Below are 13,902 nucleotides of genomic sequence, written 5' to 3' on the forward strand. Positions count from 1 at the left end.
GGGACCCGCACCGCCCAAGCCCTGCAGGGAGGCTTTTGCTGGATAGCCTCAGGCAAAGGATAGATTAGCACCTCCCTAGAGATCCAGGAGCCAGGAAGCCCAGAGGTCAGAGTGGGACCATCCAGCTTGCAGCTCCGTGGAACTATAAAAGACACACTCAGGGGGCAGACTCAGTGAGCACCAAAGCCCCATCGAAGCAAGTCTAGCCCCAGAGGGGTGTCTCCAGCACAGAAGTTCTCCCACCGCAGACACAGCTGATTCTCACAGCCAATTGGCCTGGAGGTCAATTCCTCACAGTGATAACTACAACAATCAAGGCTTAATTGCAACAAGACTGTGCACAAAGCCCACAAGGGGGTGCACCAAGAGTGTCTACCTCAGGTAATTGGGACACTTAGCACAGAAAGGCACTCTATCGACACAGCGAAGCATAAAAAATGCCGAGACAAAGAAACAGGACACAAACAACAGAATTGGAGGAAAGCAAACTGTTGGATATAGAGTTCAAAACCACACTTTTAAGGTCTTTAAAGAACTGTTTAGAAGCCGCCAATAAATTGAGTAAGGCCCTCGAAAAGACTGGTGAGACCGCCGATAAATGTAGTGAGACCCTCGAAAAGACTGGTAAGACCGCCGATAAATGTAGTGAGATCCTCAAGAAATCTAATGAGACCCTCGATGTTGTAATAAAGGACCAACTAGAAATTAAGCATACACTGACTGAAATAAAAAATATTATACAGACTCCCAACAGCAAACCAGAGGGTCGCAAGGATCAAGTCAAAGATTTGAAATACGAAGAAGCAAAAAACACCCAACCGGAAAAGCAAAATGAAAAAAGAATCCGAAAATATGAAGATAGTGTAAGGAGCCTCTGGGACAGCTTCAAGCGTACCAACATCCGAATTATAGGGGTGCCAGAAGATGAGAGAGAGCAAGATATTGAAAACCTATTTGAAGAAATAATGACAGAAAACTTCCCCTACCTGGTGAAAGGAATAGACTTCCAAGTCCAGGAAGCGCAGAGAACCCCAAACAAAAGGAATCCAAAGAGGACCACACCAAGACACATCATAATTAAAATGCCAAGAGCAAAAGACAAAGAGAGAATCCTAAAAGCAGCAAGAGAAAGAAAATCAGTTACCTACAAGGGAGTACCCATACGACTGTCAGCTGATTTCTCAACAGAAACTTTGCAGGCCAGAAGGGAATGGCAAGAAATATTCAAAGTGATGAATACCAAGAACCTACAACCAAGACTACTTTATCCAGCAAAGCTATCATTCAGAAGTGAAGGCCAGATAAAGAGCTTCACAGATAAGAAAAAGCTAAAGGAGTTCATCACCACCAAACCAGTATTATATGAAATGCTGAAAGGTATCCTTTAAGAAGAGGAAGAAGAAGAAAAAGGTAAAGATACAAATTATGAACAACAAATACACATCTATCAACAAGTGAATCTAAAAATCAAGTGAATAAATAATCTGATGAACTGGTGATTGTAATAGAATCAGGGACATAGAAAGGGAATGGACTGACTATTCTTGGCGGGGGGCGGGGGGGAGAAAGGGGTGTGGGGGTGAGTGAAGAGATTAGACAACAATTGTGCACCTATGGATGAGGACAGTGGGTGGGGAGTGAGGGCAGAGAGTGGGGTTGGAACTGGGTGGAGGGGAGTTATGGTGGGAAAAAAGAGTAACTAATGTAATAATCTGAACAATAAAGATTTAAAAAAAAAGATAAAAATTTTGTATCATATACATCTGTTATCTATGTATTTATAAATACTATAGACTCTTGTATTTTAGTCATATATAGATGCATATTATCAATAAAACAATTTTTTATGTTAACCATAAATGTGATTTAACTTCCCTTTTCTACAAACTCACCTCAGATGAGCCAGATCCTAAAAATGAATGAACTGATTTTAAAAACTGCATTGTATCTTCAAAACTAACAGAATAGAGCGGGCAATGGAGTTCTTGAGCCAGACAGCTATGGTCTTTGCTTAGTTCTGTGATTTGCAAGGCCATGTGTCCTTGGGTCACTTATTTAACCTCACTAGCTCCCCGCTTCCTCATCTATAAGGTGGGCATTGCCTGGCATGGTAGTTGAGATCACAGGCTCTAGAGCCACACAGCCAGGGTTCAAATTCTCGGTGTGTAACCGACTAGTTATGTTATACAGGACAAATTACTGTGTCCCCTTTACTCATCTGTAAAATGGGGCTAATAGCCCTAGCTGGTTTGGCTCAGTTCATAGAGCGTCAGCCTGTGGACCGAAGGGTCCCAGGTTCGATTCCAGTCAAAGGCAAATGCCTGGGTTGCGGGCTCGATCCCCAGTGTGGGGCATGCAGAAGGCAACCGATCAATGATTCTTTCTCATCATTGATGTTTCTATCTCTCTCTCCCTTTCCCTTCCTCTCTGAAATAAAAATAATTTTTTTAATGGGGTTAATAAGAGCACATACGTATTAATAACTACATTAAATGAATTGAGTTATTTAAAGTGCTTAGATCTGAACCAGTGGTTTTGCTGTTATTTTCAGACAAATATAAAATCCTGACCTTATATAGGATGTTGTAAAGATTATGCTGAGATAAAAAATAAAATAATAATAATAATAAAATAAAATATGTATAAGTTACTGCATTTCAATTCTAACCAGAATGGTAAAAAAAAAATTTATATTTCAATACAATTTTAGAGATAAAACTGAATTATGTTTTTTAAAAAAAAGATTATGCTGAGGTAAAGCATATAAAAGTATTTGCCATGCTTGTGATATGAAGCTAGGACTTGATAAAGAGTAGCTGTTATTACCTGGCACTGATATTGAGATGATAAGCCCCAGAATGGCTGTGTCTCTTCTGATGGAGAGTGACTACACTGTGCCCTTTTAAACGTTTTGAAAATCACCCTGTAAACACTTGTACATTTTTTGATAATAAGGTCCATTCCTGGAAAAGTGATTATTTTCCTTAAGTCATATTTAAAAATAAAAAGTGTGAGAAGCTTTGACTTGAATATGGCTTTCTTCTTAATTGTTAAAGAAAAGTTTGTTGTAATCAAACAAGGTGCATACATTTTATTATGTACTTGCACTTAATGGAAAAATAAGAATTAATCTGAAGAGAGTTTGAAATGAAGGTATTTCTTGATTATAAAAGTGTTTCTGTGGTTGCCAGAGGGGCCAGGGTGGGAAATGAGTGAAGGTGGTCGAAAGGTACAAACTTCCAGTTTTAAGATAAACAAGTTGTAAGGATGTAATGTAAGGCATGGTGACTGTACTTAATACTGCACTGTATATTTGAAAGTTGCAGATGTTAACTAAGTTTATTGTGGTAATCATTTCGCAATATATACATATATTAAATCATTTTTATACAACTAAAACTAATATAATGTTATATGTCCATTATATCTCAGTACAAAAAAATAGCTTCATGGTTGACAAAAACATTTCTTCAGTTATGCAGAAAAGTAGAAAATAAAATAAAAATGCTTCTATTTTCAGGAAGATGATAAAGAAGAAGAAAGTCATTATCTTTTACATTCAAACACCAATGAAGACAAGACTGAAATTTCAGGAACAATTCATGATATAAATTCATCTTTAATACTTGAAGCACCCAAGGTATTTAGTACATTTATTTCCTGTTTGAATGGTTTGCTGTGAGCTAAAGTTGCTATAAAGAAGACAATGCTTGTTACCACTCCCTTAGCTAAATATATAGAGTTCAAATAATCCCCTCTCTATCTTTATTATTAGTTTTTAAACTGAAATCTTTTCCCTCTTGTATCACATTGCCTCTATAAATGACATAGGCCAGTGTAAGGCATTTTCAAAGAACAAACATACTTTCTTTTATACTAATATTTCTTAAAATTTTGAGGGTAGAACATATTTTTGAAAATAGACCTGCATTTATAATGATGTAGAAAACAGCTATACAAAAGAACTTCTTACTAAATACTTTCTAAAGAAAGGTTTAGTTCAACCCTAATTTTTGCTTCAATTTTAGAAAGTTTATTTTAGAGCTTTTCCTTTTTTTATTTTTAAAATGAACTGTGCTTATTTTGCTCTTTGCAGTTAGAGTATGGTTTTGCTTTACTTGGTAACAGCTGTCTTTTGATATTCTTTACATAATTTGTTGACAGTGTCTCAAGCTGACAGATAGTTCATTATATTTCTTAGTGTAGACTTTTTTGGTTAAAATTTCATAAACGCATGCCATGTCCAAATATACCTTCTACACACAGCTTTTTTTTTAAAAAAATAAGTAGGTTGTAGTATATGGTATACTGTATTAATATACAAATTTCGCCACAGTGATATTTAGCTGCAAGTGAGGAAGTAATGGGAAAGAATAGATTCATTTCCAGGAATTTATACTTAGTAATACTTCAAATAGGACCTGTCATTGATCCCTTAGAAGGAAAAGAGCATCATTGTGATCAGCACCTTGATGTCGCTAAGAATTAGATCAAAGGCTCAACAGCTCCATAGCATTACCAAAACTCAGCAATGTTCCTGCACGTCTATGACTATTTAGCTTCAGTTGTATGTACTTGTTCTTCTAACTAGTGAAATATAAATTAATTTAAAAGCATACTGTATTCATTCCTTTTTGTCATATATTTTCAAAGCAGATGAAAAAAATCTATTTCTATTTATAGTATATTATCAAAGAGTCATATTCAAAGTAGTGAGACATACGCCTCTTATCTTTAGTTTACGTGGAATGTTTATTTTTTTCCAAATAGCCGTGATGTCTTTAGAGTTACGTAAGCTTGAAAATCCTGATCTTTTAAGTCTTTGCTTTTGTAAGTATTAATATGAAGTGTTTTTGTATTTATGTACTACTTTTTATATGCGATCCATGAGTTAAATATTCAGTGTAGCAGTTTAACAAAATTGCTATTTCTGACTGAGCGTTTTCAGGTGGTTAATGTATAATGAACCTTTTAGAATAGCCATTCACCTTGCCAAGGGCAGATTTTAGCCTCTGGTTTATTGTTTGTCCCTTTCCTGGGTGGAAGGTTGTGTGGTAGTGAGCTTGTATTTCTCTGCGTGTGTAATGGAGAGCAGTTCATGTTAACCATGTGTTGGCATGTAACAATGTCCCTGCAGCTACAGCAGGGGTTACTCTTCCAGCTTTAAGAGGGTGTAGCTTAACGTTTTTTGCAACCTTTTTTTTTTACAGGAATTTAGAGATGAACCCTATTTTAAAGAAGAACTTGTGGACGAGCCACTTCTAAATTTGGGAAGATCTTTCCAGTTCCAACAAAAAGAGATAGACAATAGCAAGGAGGCCTGGGAAATGCATGAATTTCTGACTCCTGGATTGCAGGAAATGGGTGAAGAAAGAGAAATGCTTGTTGATGAAGAATATGAGCTCTATCAAGATAGCTTTCCGTCCATGGAGTTGTGTCCCTCCTCACACATTCAAGAGGCTGCTCCTGTTCTGTCCATGAAGGAACTTCACTTTGGTACACAGTGGTTCTGTGACAATGAACCACCTGAGCCTCAAGAAGCAAGGTCCATGATGAGTGTATATTCCCCGGAGACACAACAGTATGGCTACAGCACTGAAAACGTGGTAAGGGGTGTTTTAGAACAGATCTTCCTTCCTTCCCTGTCTCCTCCCCTTCCTATCCCAGTCACTAAGTCATGAAACTTAAAAAAAAAAAAATTAATGAATCATTTCATAATTAATCATTTTTCCAAGATGTTACTATACAGTGTGTTGCTGTAAGTAAAAGCTCATCTTTTCTGCATCACACAACTTTCAGTTTCAGCCAATAAGCTCCTGTTGCTTTGCTTTATATATTTTTTTTCTTTTGCTTTGCCTTTTTAGTGATGTTTTTCTCCTAATTATCCATTTCAAGGAAGAGGTCTCTTGCCATTTGATTTTTTTTTTTTTAATTCCCTCAGGAAAATACAGTTCTATGTTTCTCACATAGTGTATATGTCCAGGCAAATCAAGGCAAATTTATTAAAGATTGTTTATAACTCACTTAACCACACTTTCTTTGTATTATATATGATACTAAATAGAGAGTCACTGAACTCTAGGAAATCATCTTTACATTTGTGATACTGCCCATTTACAATGGGGCAGGAAAGCGTTATATTTTAATAGATTTGCCCTTGCTATTAAATCACCAATAAACTTTATCTTTTATAAAATTAGAGTTAGCTGGTCACCAATTGGGATCATTTATTAGGGACATTTTTTCGTGTGTGTTTTTTTTCCTGTCCCCAATTAAATTCCAGGCAAATAGAAAGGAAGTTATTGTATAGGGATATGCAGCAGTATATTCATTCAGGTACAGTATGGCGCTCCCCCCACCGAGGTTAACAGCTTTCCTACAGTGATGTGCAAGGTGTGTTTGCATCTGCTCTTTCACAGGGCAGCTAGGACTGGCTTTCCCCTTTGCCTCCCTTAGACCTCTCCTCCCCTTTTCCCTTCTGCCAATGCTTGAGGGTCCTTCCGCCATGCAGGGCACTGGACTAGACGTATTTATGGAACCCCAGAGGATTCTTCACCATAGAGGACTCTGGGCAGTCTACCAGAGAACAGATGTTTTGGGATTGTGTGAATAATACCTTGATATGGGAATAGGTGACACACAGAATTACCTGGTGTGTTGCCATTGACAGTGGTGGCCATGATGTTGTCATTTAATTTTATTCTCATAAAAGTTTTTTTTTTAAATCCTATATAATAAAAAGCTAATATGCTAATTAGTCCAAACAGCAGAACGACCGTCCGGACAACCTTCCGGACGAAGCGAGGGCCGAGCCCCTTGCACGAATTTCGTGCATCAGGCCTCTAGTATCATAATAAAATACTTCAGTAAAAATTGTACGTCCTGGAAGATTGTAACTTTGGGAAACCATAAAAGATTTGTGTAAAAGGAGGACAAAGAGGAAAGTGTGATAATTATTGACTGTGCTTATCTTTGGTTTTAGGTTTGGGACACTGAGTGTTCCCCATGCAGATAAGAGTGCTAGGGAGGGTGTAGCAAAGGCTTAGAGCTATGGAAATTCACCAGGGATTTGGGGATCAGCTATTTACGTGGTGGTCCAGTGGGATCTGGAGGTAGTGTGTCAACCATTGACCTTGCTTAACTGGCTAGATCTTTTATTCCTCGACCTTGGTGAATGTTTATTTAAGTCCACTTATTAATGTTCAGAAAAACAAATTTGTTGTTTAAAAAAATCCAGTATTTAGGGAAAAAACACAGGTTTTTCTAGCCTGTACTCTTGCAGCTATTAGGTTACAGCGTTCATTACTGCTTGCTACAGCATAAACCGTTACTTGAGAAGGCCTGTTTTCAGGGCCAGTTTTCCACTATCATTATTGTCTGTTTAAACAACATTATAGTGTTCCACATTTTATCATAAAGTACTAATGCGTTTCTGTTTTCCTTCCTCTCGAGATGAAAGAAAATTTTGGCATCATTTCCCATCCCTCCATATCCTCAACTGAAGGAAACAGTCAACAAGGCAGATTCGATGATCTGGAAAATCTTAATTCGTTAACACAAAGCAGTCTGGAGTTAGGTTTGTGGTTTTTGTTTCTCCTGAACAGAAATTACATTATTTTGCAATCTTTCCGTTTTATATTTTTGTATGTGATCAATTTTACGTTTCCATTTCATTCATTATGGCGTTTCAAATTTAAATCAGCTTATTAATCTGCTTCCAAATATCTGGAAGAATAACAGTTGTTCATATTTTAACTTAGAGTTTTCAGATTTTATTTTCTGAGAGGGCTGCATTTTCTCTGCCTCATTTTGCTTTTTATTATCAGGATGAATTAAAACTAAAACTAATACCCAAGGCTGAATCTGAAATAAGTCTCTACTGATATATATTGAAACCTTTGATGCTATTAAGTGATACTGTTAGCTCACTGAATGGGGTTGTTAAATATTAATAAAGAGAGGCATATTTTAAACATTTATGAAACATTTTTATAGTCATATATTACAGTCAATTTTGGTACATTAATAACTTAGTTTCCATTAAAGAATCCTGAAAGTATCCTGCCTCTCTCTGTTTCCCCCCAGTATTGATTCTTACATAATTTTGAAAACTTGACTTTAACAAATAATTTTTTTTTCATCCAACACTGAAATATCAAATGTTATAATATTAGGATCCCTAGGTGAAACTGTTGAATTCTTTCGTAGCACTGAGCCATTGTTCAGGATTCATGCTGTCCTTCACCTGTTATGACACTACTTATAGGAAAAATCTTTTTCTATGGGAAACTCTTGTGTGTATGGTAATATGTCATAAGGAGAGAGAAACAACTTCAGAAAATTATGTAACAGTTTTATGTAAGTGTAATTTTTTTTTGAGAAAGAGAAAGAATGGAATTCTTCATGGTAAAGATTGAAGGCATTTGTGAGATAATAACAATTATCAATCCCTGTGAGTCAACAGAGGTTAGATGAGTCTATCCAGTTTTGCATGATGTGTAACTGATCATGACTAGGGGAAAATATGGGAAATATTTTACCAAAATTCTCTAAGTATACTATTTTTTTGTTTAAATATATTTTTATTGATTTCAGAGAGGGAGAGAGAAATAGAAACATCAATGATGAGAGAGAATCATTGATTGGCTCCCTCCTGTACACCCCACACTGGGGATCAAGCCCGCAACCTGGGCATGTGCCCTGATGGGGAATCAAATTGTGACCTCCTGTTTCATAGATTGACGTTCAACCACTGAGCACATCAGCCAGGCAAGGATATTGTGTGTGTATTTTAATAAAAATCCACCACATTTCTATAGTCCTCCAATTATTAAATACTTGGGAAAGGTTTAAAGCACCAATTAACAAATAAATGAATTAATAAACCATATCCATGTGATACCATTGATACTTTATAACAATCTTGATACTATTGTGGCTCAGATAATTTTTGGTTGGAGGGTTGAACTGTGCATTGCAGGATGTTTAGCAGCTTCCCTGCCTTCTAACCCTAGATGCCATTGGTACTCCCACCCCAGTCATGATCAAAATCAAAATGTCTCTAGACATGCCAGATGTCCCTTGGGAGGCAAAATTGCCACTATTTTGGACCTGTTTATGCCTTGTAACATCAGGATTGAAAGGAATGGACAAGAAAAATGGGGTGGGTTATTGTGAGAAGAGGCAGTGGAGTTGGGAAAACTATAGGAAAAGAGATATTCTCTTCATGGGATGATCCAGTCCCCCCTAGGTGACTCCAAAGTTAGTTCCACTGCCTTCTGTTGCCCGTATGCGTTTCCTAGGGCTATTGTAACAAATTGTCACAGAATTAGTGGCTTAAAAGAATAGAAATGAATTCTCTCTGTGTTCTGGAGGCCAGAAGTCCAAAATCAAGGTGCTGTGCTCCCTCTCAGGGTGCTAGGGAAGAACCTGTTCTTTGCCTCTTCCAGCTACTAGTGGCTCCAGCATTCTTTGGCTTGTGGTTGCATCACTCCATTATCTGCCTCTGTTTTCACATGGCCTTCTTTTCTTCATGCCTGTGTATTCTCTTCTTTTTGTCTCTTATAAGTACATCTATCACTGGATTTAGGTCTCACTGTGGTAATCCAGGATGGTCTCATCTCAAAATACTAATATCTGCAAAAACGATTTCTTTCCCCAAGTAAGGTCACATTCATAAGTCCTGTAGCATGGATATACCTTTTAGGAGGTCCACAATTCGACCTACTACACTGCCTTAATGTAATACTTTGCAAGGCCCTGGAAATAATTTATTTTCAGAGATTATAGCTTTCAGAGTAAAGCTGTCTTAGACCTGTATTCACTAGAAAATCATTCATAACCACATGCTTTTAGGAAAAATTTTTGAGAGCCTCCAGATTTCCATGTGGCAGGCATGAGTCTTTGGATCAAAGCTAATCATGGGTGGGCTGAGAAATTACTGATGCCGAGTCAATACAGATCTCAGTAGCATACATATTGAGTTAATTCTACTCAATTTCATTTTTCTCTCGAGAGCCTTGCCCAGCCTATGGCAGACTGTTCCAGTCCCAGGATCCTTAGGACTTAGCAGATAACCTGCTGAGTCACCAGGCAGGCCTTCAGGCTTCTCCAAACCTCTTTATTTCTTCAAGTGTAAAATGAACGATTTAGGCTAAGTGTTCTCTAAAGCCTCTTTCAAATCTCTAGCTCTCTGACCACTTTATAAGTAACAGACAATTTTAGATTTATCTAAGAACAATTAATTTAAAAACTGGTTTTGGAGAATCTATGTATAAAGGACTATTCTTGACTCTATACTTTCTCCAAAATCCTGTGTCCTCCAAGACCCTATACTCCTCATGGGCTATGAAACTAAGCCTACAAATTTTAGTATAATGAATGCTATAAAGCATACAAGATAAATTTTAAATCAGTAACACATTTAGTGTTACAAGATTTCCGAGAGAAAGTAGTACTTTTTCCCAATCTTTGCCCCTACCTGGAGTGGCCTCCAGTGAACCCTGGATGAATTTCCGTCATTGTGCCCAAGAGTCAGGCATACATACTCAACTGCATGCCCGTCTCGTACTATAGACTAAGCTCTGAAGGGCAAGGCTTATCTCTGATTACGTTATCATAGTAGGTGCTCAAGAAATATTTGTCAAATGAGAGCGTGACATGCCGCTTAGATGTGGTTATTTAACACTTGGAGTGGGGGAAACGAGTTAAGTCGGCTCGCGTGAATTGCGCGTACTCCGCGGGAGCCGTCTTTAACTCGGTTCATATAGATTTGCGGTGGAGTGCGGGAAACGTGTAAACTCGGGCCGATTGTAACTGCGTATTACCAAATATTTGTTTGTAATCCACCCTTTTGGTGGATGGAACAAAACCAAAAGACAGAGCCATCTTATATTTTGGCGGGAAATTCACCCCACACCGGAGTGTTAACAACAGAATAAACCTTCCCTTTGTTCAGTTGCTAAGTTGTACGGTACCTGATCTCCTCTCTACTTGGATTCTTACTGCCTTTATTTTGTTGACTATTTTTTTGTTCTTGTACCCCAGTAAGTATAAGTCTTTGAAAATGTTTCCCATTCCTCTCCTGTAGGCATTAACTTCCATTTACCCAGAATATATACATTTTTTAAGTTCTCTGTTTTTCTAACCTTTGTGCTCCTGTTATGGCCATTACCTAACAACTGCACAGGCCCTAAAGGACTGGATTTGTTTTATGGGCTCCCGGGTACTGTGTGTGCTTGGCGAACAGCTTTGTAAAGTGAAACTGTGTCAAGCACTGTGAGAGATGAAAATGTGTGCCTGAAAAAAAGAAAAAAAGAAAAGAAAATGTGTGCCTGAGCACCGCCAAGGGTCTATGGGGTGGGGGTGGGGTGGCGGGGAGCAAAGGGCATGGGCAGTCTTCGTGTGGAGCAGGTAATGCAAAGTTTTAGACAAACTGCAGCAACCTGTAAAACCCAGTGCTATAATTTAACAGGCTGCTTTTGCCAGCATAGCTGGATGGGAAATAGCTCTGCCAATAGAGCTGGTTTTCTGCTCTTAAGACTCTGGTTTTAGGCCATCCCTCTCAGAATCTTGATCCTACCCCTGGTCCCTCTTCAGTGGAGAGGAGGCAGGCATAAGCAGAGCTGGAAGAGTGAGGCAGGGATACAGATATGACTGCTTTGCAGAAATGTGGGCCCTAGTGGATGGGATAGAGGGTGCTTGGGGTAGGGGAAAGCAACTGAGACTTCCTTTCACGCCACCTAAATGTTACAGTTATTTTCACCCCCTGGTCAGATTCTCTGTTGCATTACCAACCAATTAGATCCTGATTCTGAAGTTTCTAGATAAGATAAAAAGCAGAAGTCATAGTGAGTTTATTAGGAAATATGTTCAGTATGAAGAAATTGAGAGTTTAGGTGATGCTGATAGGAAAATCTAAAAGACTATATCTCTTAGAAATTATTTCTAATTTCCTCCAAAATATACTATAACTGTATAGGCTTAAGGGAGGCATTTGATGTATAGTTCATCATATTTGAACCTGCAACCTGGGTATTAGCCCTGACCAGGAATTGAACCCACCAAACCTTCAGCGTATGTGATAATGCTCCATCCAACTAGCCACACCAACCAGGGCTCTGGCTTCATTTTTCACCATAGTGCTTGTCATCATCTGACGTATTAAATATTTTACTTATTTACTTTAATATAAATAAGTTTTCTTCCTAGAAGGGACTTGCCCTTGATAGATGCTCCTATTTGTTGAATGAATGAAGGATGAATGAAAGCATTTTGTGTTCACTATTTTTTTGGTTTTCTCTATAGGCATGATGATTCCGAATGATGTCCAAGGTCCTGGCTTGCTTGTTGAACTGCCCGCTATGGCTCAAAGAAGGCAGCAAGAAGATCTGCCCTTATACCAACTTCCCAGGATCCGAGTTGTTTCCAAGACCTCAGCACACACAGGAATGTTGTCTTCTAGATACTCCACTGATGCATAGTATGATTTCCTTTTCTTTTACATTATAAAATAGTTCTTTTTTCTTCTATAAAAATGAAACAGATACTATTATGGTGACACATTTGGAAAATACAAAAAAATACTTTGAATAAAATCCACTATATTAGACAATATACTAATTGTCTAATTATATACATACATAAAATTATGCCTTATATACAATTCTGTATTCTTGCAGTTGCGTGCAAAATGGATCACATCGAGTATTTGCTTAGAAAATGGGAGGTTAATAGTTTATTTTTAACAACTCAAGCAAGGAATATGTGGACAAATGAGGGAATGGATTTAAGAGTTAGATAATCTATAGGAATTGGTGTCTGAAAACATGTCGGAAGTGAGAGGGAATAGTTGATGATGACTCATGTTCCTGGAATGAAAAACCAAATGGATAGTGGGACCATTAGTTCTTTGACATAGATTATAGGAGCATAAATAAGTTGGAAGAGAAAATAATGAGTTCAGTTTGAGACATATTGAGGGTTTAAGTATTCGTAGGACAACAAAGTGAAGTGGAGTCAATTGGATCCATGATTCTTGGGATTAATGTTGAGGCTGTCCTGACATGGATAATTGGGGACAAGATCAGGCAAGCACTGGTGAAACTCCTGGGTTAAAGTAGCCTTTCATGGGAAGTTCAAGTAATAAGAAGAGCATAGGGTCAAAAATGGAGACCTGCAAAGCAGCAATATTAAAGGTATGGATGGAGGAAGAAAATAGGAAAGTGGAATGAACAAAAGATAGAAGGAAATTCATGAACCAGAGGTTGACATAGAAATCAAAGGAAAAGAGCATTTTAACAAAAAAATCATCACATGCTACAGGGAGGTGAAGGTAGATAAAATGGAAATGTTTTCATGGTGCGTGGCCATATGGTCTTTGGTAAGCACAGTTTTATTAGAGTGCATGGTGAATTGAGAATTGAACAAAAGGTCTGAAACGGGACAGACCAGTATTTTGAGAATTCTGATCATGAAAAGAGGCAGGTAGAATGCATGAGGTAGATATATAGGTAGGTAGATAGATAGATAGATGATAGATAGATGATAGATAGATAGATAGATAGATAGATAGATAGATAGATAGATAAAGATAGATGAGAGAGGAAGAATGAGAGAGAATATGTGTGTGTATCTGTCTGTGTCTTTCTGGAAACAATCCAGAAAAGAAATATGTAAATTCTAGGAAGGGGGGGTGATTACACATAGTTCGTATAGAGAGCCAGTAACCTTGATTTTTTTCTGTCATTTAGGGGAAAAGCTATTTACAAGAGTGTTGGGGTGCTAGTAGAGTGGCATTAAAAGGAGAAGTGTGAGAGTAGAGATTAGCTTTTAAAACAAGGGTAGGGGAGTAATGGCTTAGTGATGGAAGGGAGTTTAGAAAAATATTGGCCCCTCTTGCCA

The 13,902-nt window shown here is 37.8% G+C and overlaps 1 protein-coding gene across 1 annotated transcript in view; it reads left to right on the plus strand.

The window, feature by feature from the left end:
• The window catches only part of PATJ (PATJ, crumbs cell polarity complex component), a 292,560-nt gene that overhangs the window by 101,993 nt on the left and 176,665 nt on the right, over positions 1–13,902 (plus strand). Inside the window, 4 exon segments of the mRNA XM_023754657.1 lie at positions 3,521–3,640; positions 5,211–5,606; positions 7,453–7,576; positions 12,307–12,481. Coding sequence (XP_023610425.1) covers positions 3,521–3,640; positions 5,211–5,606; positions 7,453–7,576; positions 12,307–12,481 — 815 coding nt within the window.

Source organism: Myotis lucifugus, unplaced genomic scaffold (assembly GCF_000147115.1).
Source record: "Myotis lucifugus unplaced genomic scaffold, Myoluc2.0 scaffold_63, whole genome shotgun sequence".
Lineage (NCBI taxonomy): Eukaryota > Metazoa > Chordata > Mammalia > Chiroptera > Vespertilionidae > Myotis > Myotis lucifugus.